The 22530-nt window shown below is 51.8% G+C and overlaps 1 protein-coding gene across 1 annotated transcript in view; it reads right to left on the bottom strand.

Moving 5' to 3' along the window:
* Positions 1–3500: 3500 nt before the first annotated feature.
* Positions 3501–22530, bottom strand: part of HS3ST2 (heparan sulfate-glucosamine 3-sulfotransferase 2) — an 80906-nt gene continuing 61876 nt past the window's right edge. Inside the window, exon 2 of the mRNA XM_059692062.1 lies at positions 3501–4854. Coding sequence (XP_059548045.1) covers positions 4236–4854 — 619 coding nt within the window. The 3' untranslated portion in view covers positions 3501–4235. The remainder of the gene's footprint in view (positions 4855–22530) is intronic.

Below are 22530 nucleotides of genomic sequence, written 5' to 3'. Positions count from 1 at the left end.
CAGTACCAAGTAGGCAGGTGTGAGGTACCCTCTGAATTTGGGGTAAAACTGGGTGTGGTGTCGATGGGCCCAGTTACCAGAATTTAGCCCAGTGCCCTTAACCCTTGCTCCCAGTTGACCCCACCTAGAGAAACCATGCCCAGGGCATTTCAGGCTGGCATATGCCAGGCTTCTCCTGAAGAGGAACTCCTACTCATCGTCAGACACGGCCCCCCCGTCACTTCCTCCAGAAATGTCCCAGCTCCCTTCCTGGTGCCCTCACTGTGGTTTCGGCTTGTCACATTGTAGAGGAAGTGGATGTGGTCTCCTCCTCGTTGGTCCAGGAGCAGGGACGAGGATTGATGCAGTCATGCATCCCAGCTTCCCTCGCAACTAACGCAACCAAGTAACTGAGTTCTACCCAAGGGAAATGTGAGCAAAAGGAACCCCACGCCCTTGCACAAACCTAGGAGGCACGTTCACAACACAAAGAAGCCGTGAGAAGCGAGGATGCTGCCAGGTCAGGTGGAAGAGGCTGGCTCTGCCCGAGCCCACTTGCTCTGAAGAGACTGGATGTTGGATGGACAACAGCGAGACCGAATCTGACCATGGGACTGACTGGCAGCCTCTGCAGCAGCTGGCCCGAATGGTCGGGACGTGGTCAATGACGCCAGCGCTCCTATTTTTATGCATCTGCCTCCAACTCAGGACTCGCCAGAGGGGGTCAAACATGCCCGCCAACCAAGCACATGGGATGTCCCGCCTGCAGCTTGCCCCTGCCACGCCTCCTTCAGGGCACACAGAAGTCTTGGCATAGACGCCTCACTGTCGCAGCTCTGAGTGGCAGGCGCTCTGGCTCTCCTCTGGGTGGTCGCCATCATTTCTGCGCTCCCACCTGCTGAGTGCAAGGCAGAGAGCTGAGCACTGGGATGGAGGGAGCCAGCATCTCTGCTACTGTGGAAGCACCATGCATCCTGGACTGGCAGTGAGAGAGAAACACACTTCTCACTGCGCGCACGCACGCACACACACATGCACGCACACACGGACACATGAATAGTTGGACCTTGTGCAAGTTTGCCCTGGGGAGGCCTGGGCGAAAGGGTACATTTGTACTGGAATAAGAATCAGATTTTGCTGAGCAGATTCATGTACACCAGGTATCACTGATTTAAACTAGGATTTCCAAGGTACTTGAGCATCTTTCATTTGCATACAATGATCCCTCTGCTAATTACCATCGACTCTGACCTACTCATTAATGTAGGAGGCTGCTTAGCCAGGGTGGTCTGAGAATGCTTGTAATGCAAAGGAGTGAAGCTGCCTGTGTGCACACAGCTCGGAATGCCCATCCATTCGGACGGGGCTCTCCCCAATCCGGATAAACAAGCAAATCTCACCAGCTCTTCCTGGGGGTTTTCTTGTGTCCCAGTGTCATTCTGTCTTCCTTTGGCTACAGCTTTGGGCGCCATGTGGACCAGGATCACGGGACACCAATACCTTAGAAGGAGGAATGTGATGGCAACTCATTAATGTCCACGTACCGCCCACCCTTCAGGCCACTGGAGGTCCAGGCCCCAGCTTCAGGAGGCAGTGGCTCGCATCGGCCTCGCTGTCCCTTCGCCGCGCCTGTGGGGATGCACAGAGGGGCCAAGCTCCCAGGACTGGCTTCTGGGTACCCGGTCTCCGTTATTTACCTCCTGTAATACGCGTGGGGCAGGAAGAGGGGCCGAACCACAGAACTGATGTCTTCTGTGTCCTACAGTCTTTGAAGCCAGCCTCCTTCACAGGGACTCCATGATGCCTGGTGGAGCAGACAAACCAAAGTGCCCTGGGGGTCCAGCAATTTCCCGGCGCCTGTGGGCACAATGGAGCCCTCTGGGAAGTGTCCCAAAGTGCAGTTCCTTGGGGCACCCCATCCATGCCTCCAGGCCCCCAGCATCCATCCGCCCGCTCACACATTCACCCATCAAACCCGCTCACACATTCACCATCAAACCCGCTCACACATTCACCATCAAACCCGCTCACACACTCACCCATCAAACCCGCTCACACACTCACCATCAAACCCGCTCACACACTCACCCATCAAACCCGCTCACACACTCACCCATCAAACCCGCTCACACATTCACCATCAAACCCGCTCACACACTCACCCATCAAACCCGTTCACACACTCACCCATCAAACCCGCTCACACACTCACCCATCAAACCCGCTCACACACTCACCCATCAAACCCGCTCACACACTCACCCATCAAACCCGCTCACACATTCACCCATCAAACCCGCTCACACATTCACCATCAAACCCGCTCACACACTCACCCATCAAACCCGCTCACACACTCACCCATCAAACCCGCTCACACACTCACCCATCAAACCCGCTCACACACTCACCATCAAACCCGCTCACACACTCACCCATCAAACCCGCTCACACACTCACCCATCAAACCCGCTCACACACTCACCCATCAAACCCGCTCACACACTCACCCATCAAACCCGCTCACACACTCACCCATCAAACCCGCTCACATACTCACCCATCAAACCCGCTCACACACTCACCCATCAAACCCGCTCACACACTCACCCATCAAAATTTGCTGTGCCTACTACGTCTCAGCCAGCAACCAGCTGTACCAAGACAGTCATGTGAACAAACAATGATGATCTCACCTGATAGAAGCTGTAACTGAGATGTGTACAAACTACCAAGTGGACACCAAACAGCGGGCAGAGAACTCAGCTTGGTTGGGGTAGGTCCCACAAATATCCAGCAAGGGACACGAGTGAAGTCTGATGGGAGCATGGGGTTTCCAGTAGCTGGAGACATGGGGCCGGGGGGACAGTCCAGCCAAAGGCACGACAGAGTCAAGAAAAGGCACGTAGGTCTGTGCAGTGGAGCAGAGGGTGAGGGAGGAAAAGCAGGAGATGACCCAGAAACTGTCACCTGGGGTCACCTTGGCACCACTTGAACTGTATTCTGAGGTCACCCAAAGCTGGGCTGATACCCGTGCACTGGGGGCCAGGCAGAGGATTAAATCTGTGGGGAGAGCCGGTGGGGACTGGAAGGCCGGGAGCAGCCCTTTGCTGTGCACTGGAGTGCAGGCTCTGTGTAGCCAAGCTTCCATTACAAATAAATCCGACATCCGTATTTTTATATGAACCTTCCCAACTTTTAAACGTTAGAAATTATTTCAAAATATCATGCTGGCCTAGCAAAGGCATATCTGCTGTCCTCTCAGCTCCTGGGCCCCTAGTTTGGCACTTGAGATGCACAGCTTCAGCAGAGCGATACAGCCAGACTTCTGCGTCAGCAAGATGGCCCTGCAGACCTGAGTGACATTTCTGCCCCAGCTCCGCCAGCAAGGACTTCCTTCCCGTCTCCTCCTGCACCGCCCCCTCCCTCCCAGCCCGCCGGACCAGGACCAGCCCGACCTGCCTGGAGGCCCTGAATGAATGAGTGGTGCTCCTACCCAGAGAAGAGCCAGTGTTCAGGACACGAGGGAGCCGTATTTATTTCACATGGACAAGCATGTTCTGTTGCATGCTGAACATGAAAGCTCGCGTGAGGCAAGTACCCGTAACAGCAGAATTATGTGCTTTTGTCCACAGGGAGCAGGGAGAGTCACCAAGCATTCTTCGAAGACTGCCACCTTCGAGCAGGGCTGAGGCCTCAGCCTTAGAAAGCTCCGGTTTATTCCCTCATCAGAGGGTCCGTCTCCTTGCGGTGGCCAGGGGGCACGTCCGCTCTGCGTCTCTTGATGAGCTGCTAAGGGCGGGAGGACGAGGACTGTGCCCCATGCCACCAGCCAGGGGGAGGAAAGCTCAGAGGGAAATACACGACACGCGGAATTAGCAAGCTCACTCTGGGGGGGACAGTGACAAGGACAGACCGCTGTGCTCACAGCAACAGAGCCATCACCACGGGTAACAGCGAGCAGAACGGGAAGATCCACTCTTCCTAAAGCAACTTCCCGAGGCGGCCTACGGGCCGGAGGGCAATGATGCGGAATTGGCTGGACGTGCCAGAAGCAGGTCAGTGTTGCCTGGGCAGACGGGGGAGAGCTGGCGGCAGGGCCCCCGACCCTTCGCCTGGGCTGGGCTCCCTGGTTCCAGGATGATGGAGTCCCAGCTGGGGAAGGCGCTGGAGCCCGGCTCTGCTGGGGGCGGGGGTCACAGGCCCCCAGAACAAACCCGTGGCACAGACCCACAGAGGCCTGGCCCATCGGAGGCCTATTCCCACCGGAAGTCCTGCCCGACCGTCTCATAGAACTTAATGTTGTGAGGTCTATAGAACTCCCGCAGCTGGTCTATGACCTCGGGGTCGATCTGCACGTGAGCCCTGCCCTTGGACTTGCCCAGGCACCGCGGCAGGAGGCTCGCCTCTGTCCTCTTCAGGCAGGGGAAGCCCTTGGTCTTGTTGAAGTAGAAGTGCTTGTCGGTGAGGAGCCTGCGAAGGCCCAGGAAGTCCTGCACGCGCCCCATCTCGCCCGCCGGGTCGGTGATGAGCCGCTCGCCGCTCACGAAGTGGATCTGTGCGCGGGGGAAGTAGCGCAGCCAGCCCTCCAGGTGCAGCGCGTACAGGCCGATGCGGATGGCGTTCCAGGACACGTCCACCAGGCCCAGCGTGCGGTTCCGGAAGGACAGGCCCTCGAAGGTGGGGATGTCGGGCTTCTTGGACAGCGTCTGGGTGTAGTCGGAGATGGCGCGGGTCACGGGGTTGCGCACCACCACGATCAGCTTGGTGTCCCGCGACATGTTGAAGATCCGCCGAGGGGCCTCCTGGGTGACGAAGTAGCTGGGCGTCTTCTCCAGCGTGATCTGGCTCTCCAGCGTGCGGGGCATGAGGCTCCTGCGGGCAGAGCAGCAGGTCAGACAGGCCACGGGGCGGGGGTGGGGGTGGGGGTGCGGGTCATTTCCCTGCTCCCAGCTCCCTATTGGGGCATCTCTCTCCCCTGTGGCCTCTGAGGCTCGCCTGCTCTCACTTTATCGCCTGTTGATTTTTTTAGTCTTTAACCAGTTTGCTTTAAGACAGGAGGCGACGGTCAGCATGGGTTAAATAAGTGATGGAACAGCCAGTTAGTAGAGTAGGCAGAGCTATGCGTACTAATACAGAGTGATTTCCAGGATACAGCACTAAATGAAAACAGGCACCTTCATCCAGGGAAACTGACAAATGCAGTGGATTCTGGGGAGAGTCAGGGAGGGGTCAGGGATGAAGAGAGTGACTTGTATTGTATAACCTTGTACACTGCTTGAAATTGTTAATGTGGTTATTACATATTCAAAAGTTACAGAGGAGCCCTGGCCGGTTTGGCTCAGGGGATAGAGCATCGGCCTGCGGCCCAAAGGGTTGCGGGTTCCATTCCAGTCAAGGGCATGTACCTCGGCTGCAGGCTCCTCCCCTGCTGGGCCCTGGTCAGCTCGTGCAGGAGGCAACCAATAGATGTGTCTCTCTCACATCGCTGCTTCTCTCTGTATTTCCCTCTCTCTTCCACTCTCCCTAAAAACAAAACAAAACAAAAAAAACCAATGGAAAAATATCCTTGGAAAGGATTACAAAAAAAAAAGATACATAGGAAGGCACTGAATATTGTTCTGGCAAAAGAGACTTCTCTAAATATGTTAGAAAATATGTTTTGGGGGAAAAGCCTGGTTTTGTAAAAATAGCAAGTATTTTAGAAATGAGTTCTAACCACTATGCTGCACACCTGAAACTAATCCTATATAATAAAGAGATAATATGCAAATTGACCATCACACCCTCACACAAGATGGCCGCCCCCATGTGGTCACAAGATGGCTGCCACAAGATGGCCGGCAGGGGAGGGCAGTTGGGGGTGACCGGGCCTGCAGGGGATGGAGGGCAGTTAGGGGTGACCAGGCTGACAGTGGAAGGCAGTTAGAGGTGATCAGGCCAGTAAGGGAGGGCAGTTGGGGCAACCAGGCTGGCGGGGGAGGGCAGTTAGGGATGACCAGGCTGGCAGGGGAGGGCAATTGGAGGCAACCAGGCCAGCAGGAGAGGGCAGTTGGGGTGACCAGGCCGGCAGGCAGAAGCGGTTAGGAGCAATCAGGCAGGCAAGTGAGCAGTTGGGAGCCAGCAGTCCCAGATTGTGAGAGGGATGTCCAACTGCTGGTTTAGGCCCAAGGGGTCCCAGATTGGAGAGGGTGCAGGCTGGGCTGAGGGACAACCCCCCACCCCCCAGTGCATGAATTTCATGCACCGGGCCTCTTGTATAAAATAATACTGAATATCAACTGTAATTGAAATAAATAAGTAAAATAAAAGTGTCCCTCATCACCAAATTAACTGAGAACAAAACAGAAATTCTCAGCACTTTCTGTTTTGAAAAGAGAAGAGAGAAAGCATTCTGATGCCTTTTCCTGCTGAACTCCCTCTCTGAAGCAGCGCAGAAGCCCTGGCCAGTGGGGCCTCGCAGAAGCTGGGCCGCACCTCTCGCGGCCCCACTTTATTCTCCTGGCCCTGCCTGAGGGTCTCAGAGATGGTGATGGACCTCCTCCCCAGCTGTGTCTCTTTCGTACCTTGATCGAGGGGACACCCCTGGCTCCGTGTCGTGACTTCTGTCTGGACGTCATGTGTTACCTTAAACTAGCTTTTCTAATGCTGGCTACGCATTAGACCACCAAGGGATTAAAAAACATACAGATGCCTGGGCCCATCTGGGACCCCTGGTTAAAGCTATCCAGGGTTGGATATTTTTAAAGCTCCTCAGATGGTTCCAACAGAGGGTTCTCACTCCTAACACTATGACTGACCAACCCCCAAAGCATTCATCTTCACATTCCTCTGGAATATAGACTCCTAGTTCCTAGTCCTCTTCGTCCCGGACCCCATCAGCTTCCCTACTCAATGACCTGACTTCAGAGTCCTTTGACTGAATGTCTCCATTTTCTCTTTTCTTTTAACAATTCTTACTCCTGGCCACTCCTTGGGTCTTGTCATTGGAATTGCCCTAACTCTGAAATGGTTCACTCTGACATTGCACCCTAGGACGATGTAGTGGGTTGAATGATGACCCTTGGAAAGATGTATCCGCTCAGAACCTATGAATGGGACCTTATTTGGAGAAAGTCTTTGCAGATGTAAGCTGAGGATCGTGAGAAGAGATCATCCTGGGTTAGGTGGGCCCAATGTCCGATGAGGAATATGCTTATAAGACATCAGAAGGGGGAGAAGAGACACACAGACAAGAAGGCAATGTGAAGACAAAGGCAGACCATGGGATGATATAGCTACTCGCCGAGAAATGCCAAGGAAACGAATGGACTGCAACCTTATTTCTTTATGCATTTACCACAGTATCAAACTCATTATACCCAATCTTCAAATTCATCTATGATCTTCTTGATTTCACTTTCTTGCATACCTTCTCTGGACCCAATGAACAATCATTTCAGTTTCTTCTTCCTCCTCCTCCTCCTCATTATCATCATCATCAATTTCCTGTACCACTTGCTCTTCCAGCCCCTAATAAGGCATCCTCCCAGCCTTTCATCATCTCTAATTCTGTCTCTGGGTTGCCAAACAGCAGGAGAGAAAGCTGCTGACCCTGGCAACTGGATCCTTCCTATGGTTACTAATTCCATCTTCACTTGAGCCTCAACACTGCTCAGTAATTTGGTAAATTTGTTTTTACAGCCCCCTTGTTATTCTTCAGAGTAGGTGTTCCAAATCCTCACCATAAGCACCCACCCTTAACACACAACCAGTCACCCACTGCACCAGGAAACATAAGCCGTCATACCTTCAGCTTTCCTCTCCTCTATCCTGAAACTACAGCCCACACCGATCCTGCACCTCCCGCTGGCCTCCGACGGGGGCAGGCAGGAGCGCCCTGTCCTCCGGCCCTCTCAGGTCCCTTCCTCTGCTGCCTGCCCCGCAAGCCTGCCCGCTAGCCCCGGGAGCTCTCAGAGTCACTGCACAACAGACAGGCAGATACAACTGATATTTTGCTTCCAGGCCCAGTGTTTATAATGAACCGCGTGAGCTGAAAGTCTTCATAGTATTTATTAACGCCGAGAAGGCCACTTCTTAATCGGCTATCGTTACTAGCTAACAGTCACATACACTTGAATAGAATCTTCTGGCCAGCTTTTCTTATACACCTGGCTATGTTACATTATGGCCCTGGAATACACTGTAATTGCATGCTGGCCTTTGGGATGAGAGTAGGCAGAATTACCTTAATGTGAGAGTACATTTAAACTTAAGGACTTTCCAACTCCATGTGGGTTATTGATATAAAGGCAATCCCCCAAACACAAATAAGTCGACTTGACAAGCCATGAAACAGATTTCCCTTGAAAACACTGAAGAATTCCCGAGAGGAGGTGGGGACACAGCATTTCCCCAGCTTATGTGACTAATGGGCGAGGGACTTCGCCACGAGCACTGTTGCCCTTGGGAAATTCCGCCCCGTCCCAGGGGTCTTCAGAGCATCCCGCCACCCCCTGGTTTTGAACTGAAGCGAAGCTCCGTGTCTCTAGTTCCTAATGGCCTGTCAGCTGCAGTGTCTCCCTCCCTCACAAACACGAAGGGAACACAGACACCAGACTGCAAACAGCACCGCACGGCGTCGTGCCATGGGCCAACCGGCTCCTGTGCACTTCAAATGTTCCCTCTCCCCCGGAGACACGCTCAATGGTACGTCTGCGCAGCTCTGGCACAGAGCGCCCAGCCTGTGGGAGGGGAGCGCGCAGAGCCTGGGTGTGCGTCTCCCTGCTCGCGCACGTGTGGGCCGGGGAGTACACTTTCCCTTAAGGCTCATTTTTCCTCTTCATGTCGTTGTTTAAATTTCGCTTACTTGCTTCCAGCTGCTAGCACACAGCTGAATTTTTCTCGCGCGCTGTAACCGTCTTAAGCTTCCGCCGCCTTTATTTTCTATGTAGTTTTGCAAAAATTACTGTGATGGTCTGACACTCATCCTTTGGGCTTACCTCCTACCTGTTATTTAACCTGCTCAGCAACAGTTTCTCTACGTCTGACATGAGCCCCTGGTTTTTATTTGAGGAACCACCACTCCTGCTTTGGATAACATCTTGATGGGCCAAGGGTGGGTGCATGAATGAAGTTGGCCAATCGGTGCCAATTGTGTCATAAAGACTAACAATGGGCCATCAAGACTGAAATGTTCGGACTGAGCCTTCCCACCAGGTATAGGGCCTGGAAAAGCCTCCTCATCAGCTTCTCTTAGCAAATCCCTGCAGCGATCTTGGTTCTGGCCCTGGATCTTCCACTTTCGTCTGCATTCTATGAGTTATGACACCTCCTTCCAAAAAGGTATTTGCTACTTTAAGTTAGTCCCAGTTGTAGCTGTTGCTTGCAACCCAAGAACCTAACTTACCTGGCTTCCTCCCTGTGGGAGCTATGCTCACCCCACTGGGATGTAAACTCCACGAGGCCAGGGTGCACCTTCCCTACATCTACGTCCCCAGGGTCTACCATAGTCCATGACACAAGTAAGGGCTCCATCAATATTGTTGGGATTACAATGAAACCAACAACCAGTCCAATCCAGTTATGCGCTGAAGCCCTCACTCCCTTTCCCAGTTCCCCACACTCGCAGGCCATTCTGGACCTGCCCCCACGGGGGTTCCCACCGCTCGCCTTGCATGTGATCTTCCTGGAGGAGCTCATTCCTTCCCAGGCCTCCCACCCCCGCCTGCGAGATGCCGACTCGTGCGTCTGCAGCAGCAGCTCCAGCCTCCCCATGCCCTGGGCTGGGATGCCCAGCTGTCTGTGGACTGGATACTCTGCCTTGGCAATGGAACTTTCCATTTTCCGCCCCAACTCACGTCTCTCCTTTGCCGGTTTCTACAGATGACATCACCATAAATCCACTCGGAGAGCAGAGAACCCTACTCACTCTTGACTCCTCCTCACATCGCTCTCTCATTCTCACAGGCTTTCCTTCCCCAATTTTTTCAGGTCTCCCCTCAGGCTCTTGTCATCTCCTCCTCCGACAAGAGCTCTCTCTCTGACCTCCATGCTTTCATCCTCTCCTCCCTTTTTTCCATCCATTTTCCGTGTCCACCAGAGAAATCTTTCTAAAGCAAATCCAATCTTGTCAGCTGTCAATTCTTCTTTTGGATAAAGTCCGAGTTCTCCGACTTGGTCTTGAGGCCAGTGCCTACCTTCCCAGAATTAATCTCTTGCTATTTCCTGGCAACCAATGCCCACGCCGCGCTGAACACAAAGTCTCGCTCTTTCATGTGGTTTGCACTTGCTGAGGCTTTTGTTTTTACCCTCTAAGCCTTGGGATCATCTTTCTCGTCTCCCTCACTGTGGTGACCTTGACTCACCTTTCCAAGTCTAAACCGGAAGTCACATGCTCTGTGAGCCCTTCTGTGTAGTGTTCATGGCCCTCTGTGCCTCCAACAATGAAGACATGTCCCACTGTATGGAACCTATTAGCTATGCATCCATTTATAGCAACAGATCCTCAGCAACTGGGCGTGTTTCTTACTCATTTTTGCCCTCCTAGCACAATACCGGCATACCATAGGTGCTCAACCAATTGAGCAGAGACCCGTGTCAAAGGCACTGAGAGGTCATCTGAGTCCTCAGAGATTAGCGGCGGTGTTTACGGCGCCCAGCCTCTTCTTGGCATTCTGACGTTGGGCGGAGGAAGAACTCAGCAGACAGTCCCGGGAGGGCGTCAGTGTGCCACTGCTCAGATCTCACCGTGCCCACAGTGCTCAGGCTCACAGAGGGGAGGCCACGCTCCAGATATAAGAAGGCCTTGCTGTCTGCACACGTCCCTTGGCCAGGCTCCCCCTGGTGTTCAGGATAGGGCTGTGGTCGCTCTGCCGTGTGGCTGGGAGGGCGGTGGTGGGAGTCAAGCTGCACACTGGGACCACCTGGAGGGCTTCGAAGATATGCAAGTGCCAGTGCCCACGCCAGACTCATTAAATCAGAAACTCTGGGCTGGACAAGAGGCCTGGGCACCTGCAGTTTGAAAGCTCCCCAGATGCTCCGAGTGGCCACGGAGCTAAGAACCAGGGTTGCACACTGAGGGCTCCCTCAGCCACTCAGCCTTTAAAACAGTTGTCTGAGCATCACCCTGGCCTGCCCCAGAGAAATAGGGTCCCAGGCCCCTTCCCTGTACATTCTGGTTCAATGGCTTTGGGGTGCAATCCGGGACCCTCCATTTTTAACCCCTCTCCGCCCCCTCACCCCATGATTCTTAGGATCAGAGAAGCTTGGGAAGCATAGCATGTAAGGTGCGCTCACAGGAACACGATGGTAGCCTTTACTGACTATCAGATACCGTTTGTATGTCTCTCTGCCCAGCCCCGCCCTGGCCGTAGACGAAGAGCTCCAAGAGAATAGGGTTGGCCTGTCTTAGACACGGCTGTGTTCTCAGCACCAAGGAGATGATGGGCACTTAGTAGGGCTGCAGTAAATATCTGTTGAAGGGAAAACACAAAGACGAGAGGCCTTCGTCTGGCACAAAGAAGCAGCAGCACATTGGTGTGTGCCAGGGGAGACGTGTGCCCGTCCCCATGCCACAGCCCGCAGCCCATCTTCTTCCTGAGGGAGAATCACAGGCTTCCTGCGGCCCCACCAACAAAAGAAAACACGCTCCTACGTCCTTGTCAGCTTGGAAATGACGGTTCTGACCCACCCAGTGGGGCAGAGACAGCTCCCGTGGCCACCCCTCCGCACAAGGAACGCCCTGCGCACGTGTGAGCCCGGGCCGGCGCGGGCAGGTCTCCTGGGAGCTTGCGAGGTGGCAGGCTCACCTGAGCGTGACCGCAGGATTCTCGGGAAGATCCTATTTTCTGCTAAATCTGCACGCCCCGCGGATGTGTTCAGGAAGACCTGGCTGCCTGGGGGCTCTTTAGTGACTCATTAGCTCCTAACTGGGTAAGCAGTCTCCAGGGGAGCAATTAGGAGCAGGAGAGGAGGGAAAGGCTTTATTGCAAGAAACAGGTTCTGAAAACCAACCCTGCTCACCCCCACATGCTGAGGCGGGTGCAGCCCCTCTGTCCTCCTCAGCCCCACATCCTTACACTTCCCTGACCCAGAGCAAAACACCGGGTCCCAGCTTGAGCGGCAGCCATAACCCTTCCTGCTCACAGGAAAGGCCTAACCGGGACTTATGTGGCTCTCCTTACACCGGCCCATGGCCGCCCGCTCTGGCCACACTGGACTATTCAGAATTCCCCAATTCTGCATTTTTCATGCTAAGAGACTTTTGACCTATTGTGTGTTTTGGGTGGAGCCCTTTGTAGCCTGTTAGGCAGAACTTCTCTCAGCTCTTAGCTCATTATCACCTCTACCAGGAATCCTTTCCTGACTGCATCTTAACGATCGACCCCCTTCCCGGAAGAGTTAGGCATTTGTCACCCCTGTGATTCCATGATGCCCACTGCAGACTCTCCCCTGGTTCACACATTACCTGCATCTATTGTCGCCCTGGAGTGCAAGGTCACAGAGGGCGGGGATGATGACTGTCCCGCCCCCATGCTGACAGGGCCCGTCTGTGCCTGGTGTTCGCTCATTGGACACGCATTTGCTGAGGATGGAAAGAGAAGCCGGTGCAGTCTGTTCTCAGGGAGTCAATGGCATGTGACCCACAGGGGGTGGGCCCCTTTCCGGGTGTGAGCAGCAGCGGCCCTCAGCTCCCACAGGGTGACAGGGTGGGGGCCTGTCCTCTGGCCGTAGGGTGAGCTGCACCCCGTGCTGGGAGCTGGCTTTCCCAGAGTGTGACTGTCGCAGCAGAAGGTAACGTGAGAATGTGAAATCCGTCCTGGGACAAGGGCAGCCTTCCAAGCAGGAGACACAATCACAGAGAAAAAGACTGAACCATTAGATTACAGAGCAAACGTGAGTCTCCGGGATGGTCAGGAAAATAAAAGAAAATGGCTAGCTGGAAAAGTGTCTGAGAAACAAAGGATAATTTCAGATATATTTTTTCAAAGTTCTTGCAAATCAGTAAGAAAAGGAGAAACAGCCGGTGGACTAGGAACATATGCCGAGAAGATTAATAGAAAAAGAGCTGTGAGTGGGAATAAACATATGAAAGGCACTCCATCTCTCTTAAAACCAAAGAAATGCAAATTAAAACCCACCATGAATATTATTCACCTATAATAATGGAAAATATATTTTGAAATATAGGGTGTCCCAAAAATGTATACACACACATTGAATAATGATAAAGGCTGTGTATACTGAAATACATTTCATTTTCAAAATTGAGCTCTCAGCTGTAAAAGTGTGTATACTTGATTGGGACACCCTGTATTGTAACAGTTATTGCTGGCAGGAGTGTGTAGAACTCACTCTTCAATATTGGCAGCAGCATAACTCAACGCAGCCTTGAGGAGGGAAATTCGATATTATCTACCCAAATGTAAAGTGCACGTACCCTTTAACCCAGCAATTCCACTTCAGGACATTTATTTGTACAGGCACATAGAGACTGAGTGTGAGGCAGCTTTGTGGCAGAGATGGGGAGGTGTAGCCAAGGACTACATTTCCCAGCAACCCCTGCATCCAGGTGAGGTGATGCGGCTGGCTGGTGCCATGGACAGTGGGTAGTACAGTCCTGTTACCTCCAGGCCAAGTTGCTCACAAAGCAGGTGTGCCCTCTTCACTATCTTTTCTGTCCACTAGCTCAGCGATTTTCAACCTTTTCCACCTCATGGCACGTACAAACTACTCAAATTCTGTGGCATACACAAAATATATTTTTTGCTGATCTGACAAAAAAAATAGGTATAATTTTGATTACCCACACCAGACAGCTACTATTGTGTTGGCTGTTGTCATGTTTTTATTTGACAATCTAAGGGAAAAGAGGCCAGGGTCCCCGACTAGATAGTCAGGTATTGCAGGTTTTAAAGATTCTTGTGGCCACCGGATGAGACCACGGCACTAGCTGAATGCAGGGGACTCTGTGGCCTGGAAGGGGGCAGGCCCAAAAAGCAGAAGGGCATGGAAGACCACGGACAACCCGGAAACACCCTCTGAACTATGGTGAGCAAGAAATGCACTCTACTCTAGGAGTTTGTTATGTTACCGGGAGACCCCGGTGGGCTTGGCTGCCTGTCTCTGTGTCCAATAACGAAGGCGGTGTTGAATCACATAAGGCGTTTATTGGGAAGGCCAGCCAGCCACGAAGATGGGGCGCTTACAAGCATCAAATCCTGGCTTCCAACAGGTGCAGGGGACAGGGTTATAGAGGGGAAGGGGCTGGGGTGAGGCTGGGAACGGAGTGCAGCTACGAGCAGCCCTCAGATGTCAGCTATTGTCCTCTAGTCACCAGGGGAGGAGATGATGGGGATGAGATGATGTTTTGACACCTGGTAGGTCGGTCTGACCCTGCTTATCCGTTCTGTTTGCTGGAGTCACAGCTGAGTCACCTCCTCCATCGCTTTGCACAGGCCTTGAAAAGGAAACTTAAGAAAAACCCAACCCCCTATTCACATATGAGAAACTTAACCCCCTGTTCACATAAGTATAGGTGTTCTAAGATTTAAAATAAGATGATTATTTTCCAGCTTAGCTCAGGTGCTCTATCTATCAGGTTATAAGTCCTCCCTATGGGTTACAGCAGCTGACTTTAACCTGACTACTGAAACAATGTTTGTAGCAGAAAGAGACCAGAAATAACCCAGTGTCTGTTCCTTTGGTAAAATAAACTACAGTGAGGCCAGACAGATTATTTTGTTGCTGTTAAAAAGGAGGTGGACCTACAGACATTGACACAGAAAGGAACCCTAGATGCAGTAATTAGTGAAGAAAGCAAGTTGCACAACAGCGGGTTCCGTGTGTGCCATTTGCCTACAAAATACATACACACGTGCTAGTCCCGACGTGCACAAGCCCCTCTCACGGGAGGCACAGCGCACTGCGCCTGTGCTCACCGCTGGGGGTGGCCTCGGGGGCCTGGTGGCCTGCAGGGTGGACTGGGGCTGGATTCCACCTGCACTCAATAGATTCCCGCCACCCCCCACCCGCCATGAGCATGTATCCTTTATAGTTTAAAAAAATGAGCTGATGGAAAACCACGTTTAGAAGTCTCCACTGACAGTGGGGAGAAGACAGGTGGCATGGGAACGGCTGTGTGGCGCGAGGGGGACGAACCACGTCTCGGGGGCTGCGGTGTGGGTGGGAGCCACGGTGCGGGAGACGGAACACAGCTCCTTTCTCAGAAAGCTGGGCTCGGGGGGAGGGAGGAGAGGCGGCCGTGGGTGTGGAGCGAGTGGTTTTCGCTGCTGCACCTACAGCTGATAAATTTCCAGGCAACTGGGCCTCCGTTTCTCAGGCTCCCCCTGCAGCCACCCCGGCCTGACGTGGACCTACAGGACATCTTCTGGGGGTAACAGGGTCACTCCCCTTCCTCCCCCACACGTAAGCCTGCCTGCTTCCTCTGGCGCGGCCCGCAGTGTGCCACCCTTCGCACCGGACAGCACTCCAAGGCCTGGGCTGTTTGAAACGCAGGTTCTGCCCGCCTCACAGGCTCACCCGGAGGCTGACCTGCTGGTCCACGGGCCACACCTAGAGAAGCAAGGCCTTGGGGCAGTGGAATTGTAGACGATTTGAACTCAGAAAAGCCAGATTTGAGTCCAGCTTCTCCATTCCCTGGCCTGTAGCTTCCGTAGCAGCTTCCTCACTGCACGCGTGGATGATGCTCACGCAGACTCCACTGGCTGCCTGCGGTCCGAGCTGGCAAACCTGTGAGTCCCAGGCGAGCAGTAAGCACCGTACCAGCCACTCACGGGTTCCTCTTTCTCAACGTAATTTAGTTTCTCTTTTCAGTTTATTTACCTATTTACTAAGAATTGACATATAACCGTAGTTTCAGGTGTGTAGCGTGATTTGATATTTGGATATATTGCAAAATAATCACCACAATTAGTGGAGGAAACATCCATCACTGCACAGTTACATTTTTTTTTCCTTGTGATCAGAACTTTGAAGGTCTCCTCTCCTAGCAACTTTCAAATAGCCTATATAATAAAAGGCTAATATGTAAATCAACCCAACGGTGGAATGACAGGTCACCAGGCGGCAGGCACTCAACACAGGAGCTGCCCCCTGGTGGTCAGTGCGCTCCCACAGGCAGAGCACCGCTCAGCCAGAAGCCAGACTCATGGCTGGTGAGTGCAGCAGCAGTGACGGGAGCCTCTCCTGCCTCTTACTGCAGCACTAAGGATGTCCGATTGATGGCTTAGGCCTGCTCCCCACAGACATCCCCCAAGGGCTCCCGGACTGCAAGAGGGCACAGGCCAGGCTGAGGGACCCCGAGTGCACGGATTTTGTGCACTGGGCCTCTGGTATAATATAGTGTCATTGATGACAGTTAGCATGCTGTGCAGTTGAGGTCCTTTCACCCTCTCATGCTACAGCCCTATATGCCTCCTTTTCCTCCCAAAGTTCTTGAAATAAAGCTCAAAGGCTCCACTTCCTCTCCTCACATTCCTTCTCAGTTATCGCATCTGCCTGCCACCCGTGCCCTGGGAAGCAGCTCTGAGTAGGTGCCCCCTAGTGGGAGGTGACCCAAGTGCAGCTGTTGCCTCCCTGGGAGAAATTAGCCGCAGAGGAGTCCTTTCCTGTGTCTCCCACAGGTGCAAGTGCATCAGGATATGTTACACTCCATGGGTGCAAAGGGTTAGCAGGGGCGGCTGATCATGCAGGGAGCAAGGAGAGCAGTGGGCAGCGCTGCTGGGCAAAGCACTAGGAAGTCAGCTGCTCACACACCACCCAGGCCGCCAAAGCTACGTGCATGGCTGTTGAGTAACAATATTTCTTCAGGTCCAAGGCCCACTACCCCTGCACACCTGGACTCCTGTCGGGGCTGTGACGTGGGATGGCCCAGCTCTGCGTTTCAGCCCTGGAAGGCATCCAGGACTCCCACAAGATGAGCGGACACTCTTGAGTCCTCCAGCCCTGTCCTTTCTGTCTTCAGGCCTTTGCCTGTCTCTCTGCCTGAAATCTTTCCCCAGGCTCTTCCCACAGCTCAGTCCCTCTCATCCTCAGTCTCTTCCAATGTCACCACTCGAATGTCACTCTCTAAGCCCCCCGGGTGAGTCCCCCATAGCTCTGAGCACAATCTGTACTTGTCTTGCATATCTGTTCATTCCAGTGGCTCTCCCCTGGTAGTCTCCGCACCCATCAGGAGGAATGGTGTCTTCCTTGCTGACTCTGCCATCTTCAGTCCTTGTCACTGCTATCCCCTCAGGGTGGCCCAAAAGGCATGACTCGGGCTCCCGAAGGACTGACGGGGGAGGAGCTGGAGCCTTGCACTGGAGGATCGGTGCTCCTCTGGAGACGCAGCCGCCCCAGCTCTTCTGAACGGTCTCCCAGGTGCGGCCCCGTGTGTGTGCTGTGCAGTGATTTGTGATGAAATTTACACGTTTTCCGGTTACGTGTTTATTTGAATCCATTTTAGAAACTGGAACTAGGACATCACCTTTATTTGCCGGTTTTGTTGCTTAGGATGTGACCTGCTCTAAAGACATGTCTAGTAAATAATGGTGCCCATGGCACGCGAATGGGGCGAAAAGGCGATACCTGGGTGATGAAAGTTTGGGAACCTCTGGCTCCAAACAGTGTGGGTGCAGCCGAAGGGAATCCACGCCGGAGGATGTGGACAGGCATGCCTCCAGTGAACACTGGCTGAGCACCCACTGTTTGCCAGCCCCCGTGCCAGGGCTGAAGTCGTGTCTCTAAATAGAGTAGATGAGCACTCGCCCTCATAGAGCCTCTCTATGGGAGAGGGCACAATGAACAAATACATAGACAGACACTTACAACTTGGGGTGAAGGAGGAAGAGAGCAGATAAAACAACAGAGAAACAACAGAGGGGCCAGTGAGCAGCAGCTCGGGGGCCGAGCAGACAACAGGGTGCGCAGACAACAGGAGGAGACACAGCGGGTGTGCATGAGGTCGGACGCGGCTGCAGAGAATCTGAAAGTGCGGTAGCAGACTGCCCTGAGAGCAGTGAAGAGACGAGCCCGTGATGCAGGAAATAACAATCAGAAAACCTGAGCCTGATCTTGGGCTTCTCACGTCAAAGTCTATGAGACTGAACTGAGGGCAGAGAAGGTGACGGGGAGGACAGAGTGGCCACAGGCACGTGCAGTGTGCGGTGTTATTGAAGAAGAAACCTGAGACCAATCGGACAGAGCTATTGGCAAAGATTTCATTAAAAAGAAATTTCCAGAGATAATGAAGCCGGCTTAGTCTGAACAAAATAAAACCCACATCCTCGAACCCATCCACCCACCCATCTGTCCACCCATCATCTATCTCTACCAACACATATCAGGCAAACATTTTCTATTATACATGAAATGCAGAAGTTCTGTAAGATGTTCTGTTATATAGGTACCAGGATGGATAAAGCAAACAAAGTATTATTTTCTGCAAATACACGCCAGATGAGGACTTCGTAGCATAACTAAATGCTAGAAAAAACGCAGATTATCCATAGAGTTTTGGAGAGGAGTTTGTGACTTCCGATATTTAGCACTTAGCTGACTTGCTTGTGAAGATAAAAGCAAAGCATTACAGGACACGCCACAGCTCGCAAGCACTCCGCTTCCTCTCCACAGCGTCCCTGCAAAGTAAACGCGAGGACAGAGAGAGGGCGGCAGGGCTCAGAAAGGAGCGCGCTGTGCGTAACAGGGTAGTGATGGATCGGAGGAAGCTCTGAGCCTGATACCTAATACACGTAGTTTTCACATCGAGACTTTCCTGTAAAAAGAAGATAAAAAACTGATAATTTGCACCTCAATGAAGTTGAAAAAAATCAATAATTTGATCAATTAAATCCAGACTCCCAGACTGACGACAAAGACAGGTCGGCAGCCAAGAAACAAGAAAGGGAAGGGGCAGAGTGAAGTCCATGAGATTTTTTGCCAAAAGGGATGCATTTCCTCTTCTTCCGGGTGGAGTCTCGTTGAAGTTCACCCAGACAAAGATGCCTGCGAACACGATTAATATTTAACATTGTTCTATAATTTATAGACAGTTCAATTAAAACTTTAATAAATGGGGGATGGAAAGTGTCATAATATTAGAAAGACATCCATTCTCCTCGAATTAATCTATAAATCAAATGTAATTCCAGTTCAATCCCACGAGGATTTGAAAATTGAATTTGACATTACAATGATAAAGTTTCTTTGGGATGTATAAATTAAAGATAAGATTGTGTTAGAAGGAAGAGTCCTGGGGAGGAAAGTGTGATGTAGTCGTTTAAACAGGAATAGGCAAGTGGATTAACACAACAGAATATGAAACCAGAAAAAAGCACAGCTATCAACACACGCATAATAAAGGTGGCATTTCAGTCAGCTGGGAGGCTATGGGTATGGGACATTATTGGGCAATCAGCGAGTCAGCTGGGAGGAATGGAGGCGGGCTCCTCAGTCACACCCACGCCAGGATCAGTGCAGCTGAAAAGATGCCTTTCAGTGTTGAGAACACAGCGAGGTAGAGATTGAGGAGTGAGGACAGGTGTGTGCACTCATGAGAACTGGGAGGTTTTATGACCATGATGCCAAAGACTCACATGTGACCACACAAACATTTGAAAGTTTGGGAAGTAAAATGCTAAAACCCCACAGTTCTGTTCCATATACAATAGTCTATGTAATGTCTTTAATAAGTAGAGATTTACAAATCAATAAGAAAAACACACCAATAGAAAACTGAGGAAAAGACATAATTCCTGAAAGAAGATATAAAATTGTCAACACGTCCACATTAACTACATTTCAAAGCACAAATTAAATCCAGTGAGAGCATTCTGGCCTCTCACAAGGCCATCGGCCTTGTTCTCATTGGCACAGGGCACGCGCTCTCCATGGCACAGGGCACGCGCTCTCCATGGCGCAGGGCACGCGCGCTCCATGGCGCAGGGCACGCGCTCTCCATGGCGCAGGGCACGCGCTCTCCATGGCGCAGGGCATGCGCTCTCCATGGCACAGGGCACACACTCTCATACAATGCATGGGTTGCTAATAAGTTTCAGTTATCCTGTCAAAATGTTAGGATATTTGCAGGAAGATATGTATATATTGTAAATGATGCTCCACAGTGTTATTCACTTAAAGGTGCGAACAGAAAATTCTCTGCAGGGGGCAAATACTCTGCACGCACGCTGACTGTCTCCGTGTGGGTGCAAGTGTGCCTGTGCTCGACGGCAAAAGGAAGCTGCCCCTGCTATTCTAGTATCTCCTCGCTCTCCCTACAATACAGGGTGGGCAAAAGTGGGTTCACAGTTGTTCCTATGGAAAACAACACAAAAACTAATAGGTACTAATACAAGAATAAACTCTGTTGCGTGTACGCACAACTGCAAGCCCACCCTGCCCCCTGCTCGCGTGGTGGCTTTTCCTGAAGGTGTGGAGCAGCCTGGGCTTTCTGGTAGCCCGCAAAGCCCTTCCCGCGTTGCAGCTAAGGCACTTACGCCTCCCAGTAGGAAACCTCAGTACAGAGTCAGGACCCCCTGCAGCCAAACAACCCACCGCCGCAGCTTCAGAGAAGAAAGGGGGGACACACGGCACCCCGCGGACACGCCGAAGGACCCGGGGTGAGCCTAGCGCAGGAGCCGGGGGCGGGCGGCGGGGGAAGCTCGCTCTCCACTGCAGAGCCTTCTAGTGTCCCTGGACTCCTTTTATTTATTTATTTATTTATTTAAAAATTGTCTTTATTGTTGAAAGAATTAGAGGTGTCTCCCCCAGCCCCCTTTTTTCCCCATTGACCCCCTCCTCCCCGCCTGCCCCCTTCTCAGGCCTTTGTAGCACTATTGTCTGTGTCCATGGGTGATGTACACTAGTATAGGTATATAAATTCTTTGGTTAACCTTTTCCCGCCTCTCCCCCCTTTCCTCTGAGATTCAACAGTCTATTCGCAGGGGTCCCCAAACTATGGCCCGCGGGCCACATGCAAATACAAATATTGTATTTGTTCCTGTTTTGTTTTTTTACTTCAAAATAAGATACGTGCAGTGTGCATAGGAATTTGTTCATAGTTTTTTTTTTTAAACTATAGTCCGGCCCTCCAACGGTCTGAGGGACAGTGAACTGGCCCCTGTTTAAAAAGTTTGAGGACCCCTGGTCTATTACACGCTTCCATGTCTCTATTTTGTTTGTCAGTTCATTTTGTTCATTAAATTCCACATATGAGTGAGATCATGTGACACCTGTCTCTCTCTGCCTGGCTATTTCACTTAGCATGATACTCTCCCGGTCCCTCCATGCCGTCTCAAGGGGTAAGACATCCTTTTTTTACAGCAGCATAGTATTCCATGGTGTAGATGTACCACTGTTTTTCAGTCCATTCATCTACTGAGGGGCACCTGGCTGTTTCCAGATCTTAGCTATTGTAAATAACACTGCTATGAACATAGGGGTGCATATATCTTTTCTGATTGGTGTTTCTGATTTCTTAGGTTATATTCCTAGAAGTGAGATCACTGGGTTGAATGGCAGTTCCCTTTTTAATTTTTTTTGAGGAAACTCCCTACTGTCTTCCACAGTGGCTGCACCAGTCTGCATCCCCACCAGCAGTGCACGAGGGTTCCCTTTTCTCCGCATCCTTGTTAGCCATTCTGACAGGTGTGTGATGGTACCTCATTGTTGTTTTGATTTGCATCTCTTGTATGATTAGTGACTGAGCATATTTTTGTATGTCTCTTGGCCTTCTGCATGTCCTCTTAGGGTAGCTGAATGGAAAAGAAAAAATCGCCCAGATATAGGCTGTCTACAAGACCCACCTCAGAATAAAAGACTCACACAGGGTGAGAGTGAAGGGATGGAAAAATTTTTTCCAGGCAAATGGAAAAGAAAAAAAGCTGGGGTAGCAATACTCATATCTGACAAAATAGACTTCAAAGCAAAGGCCATCACAAGAGACAATGAAGGTCACTGCATAATACTAAAGGGATCGATCCAACAAGAGGACATAACCCTGGTAAACATATATGCACCCAATACAGGAGCACCTAACTGTATAAAATAACAAACTTCTGGAGGACTGTAAGGGAGTGATGGCCAGCAATACAATCATAGCAGGGCACTTTAACACCCGCTGACTTCACTGGGTAGATCTTCCGGACAAAAATCAACAAGGCCACAGCGGCCTTAAACAGCACATGAGATCCCTGGACTTCGTTTGTCAGGTGCATTTTTCTTCTAAATGAGGGTGCGGGGAGGGAAAAACACAGGCTTTGGAGCCTGACACGTCTAAGTTTGAACCCTGTGTTGTCGCCAGTGTAGCTTCGGGGAAGTCACTACCTTGTCTCTGAGCCTCAGTTTCTGCTTTCAAGGGAGACAACACACGTGCTTTCAGAACGTGGGGAGCATGAGATGAAGCGTGGACCTGGCCAGTGCGGGCTGGCGCACAGTAGGCGCGGCTGAGCCCCGTGATGACAATGGAGCTCGGAGCTGCCTGCCTGGGGCCGGAGCGAGCGCAGTGGCCCTTGCTGGGACACAGCCAGGAGAGCTGCGTCTTGTACAACACGCCGCTGGTGTTCAGCCAGG

Source organism: Myotis daubentonii, chromosome 4 (assembly GCF_963259705.1).
Source record: "Myotis daubentonii chromosome 4, mMyoDau2.1, whole genome shotgun sequence".
Lineage (NCBI taxonomy): Eukaryota > Metazoa > Chordata > Mammalia > Chiroptera > Vespertilionidae > Myotis > Myotis daubentonii.
Note: the sequence above shows the minus strand (reverse complement) of the source record. Positions and strands in the feature narration are given on the sequence as shown.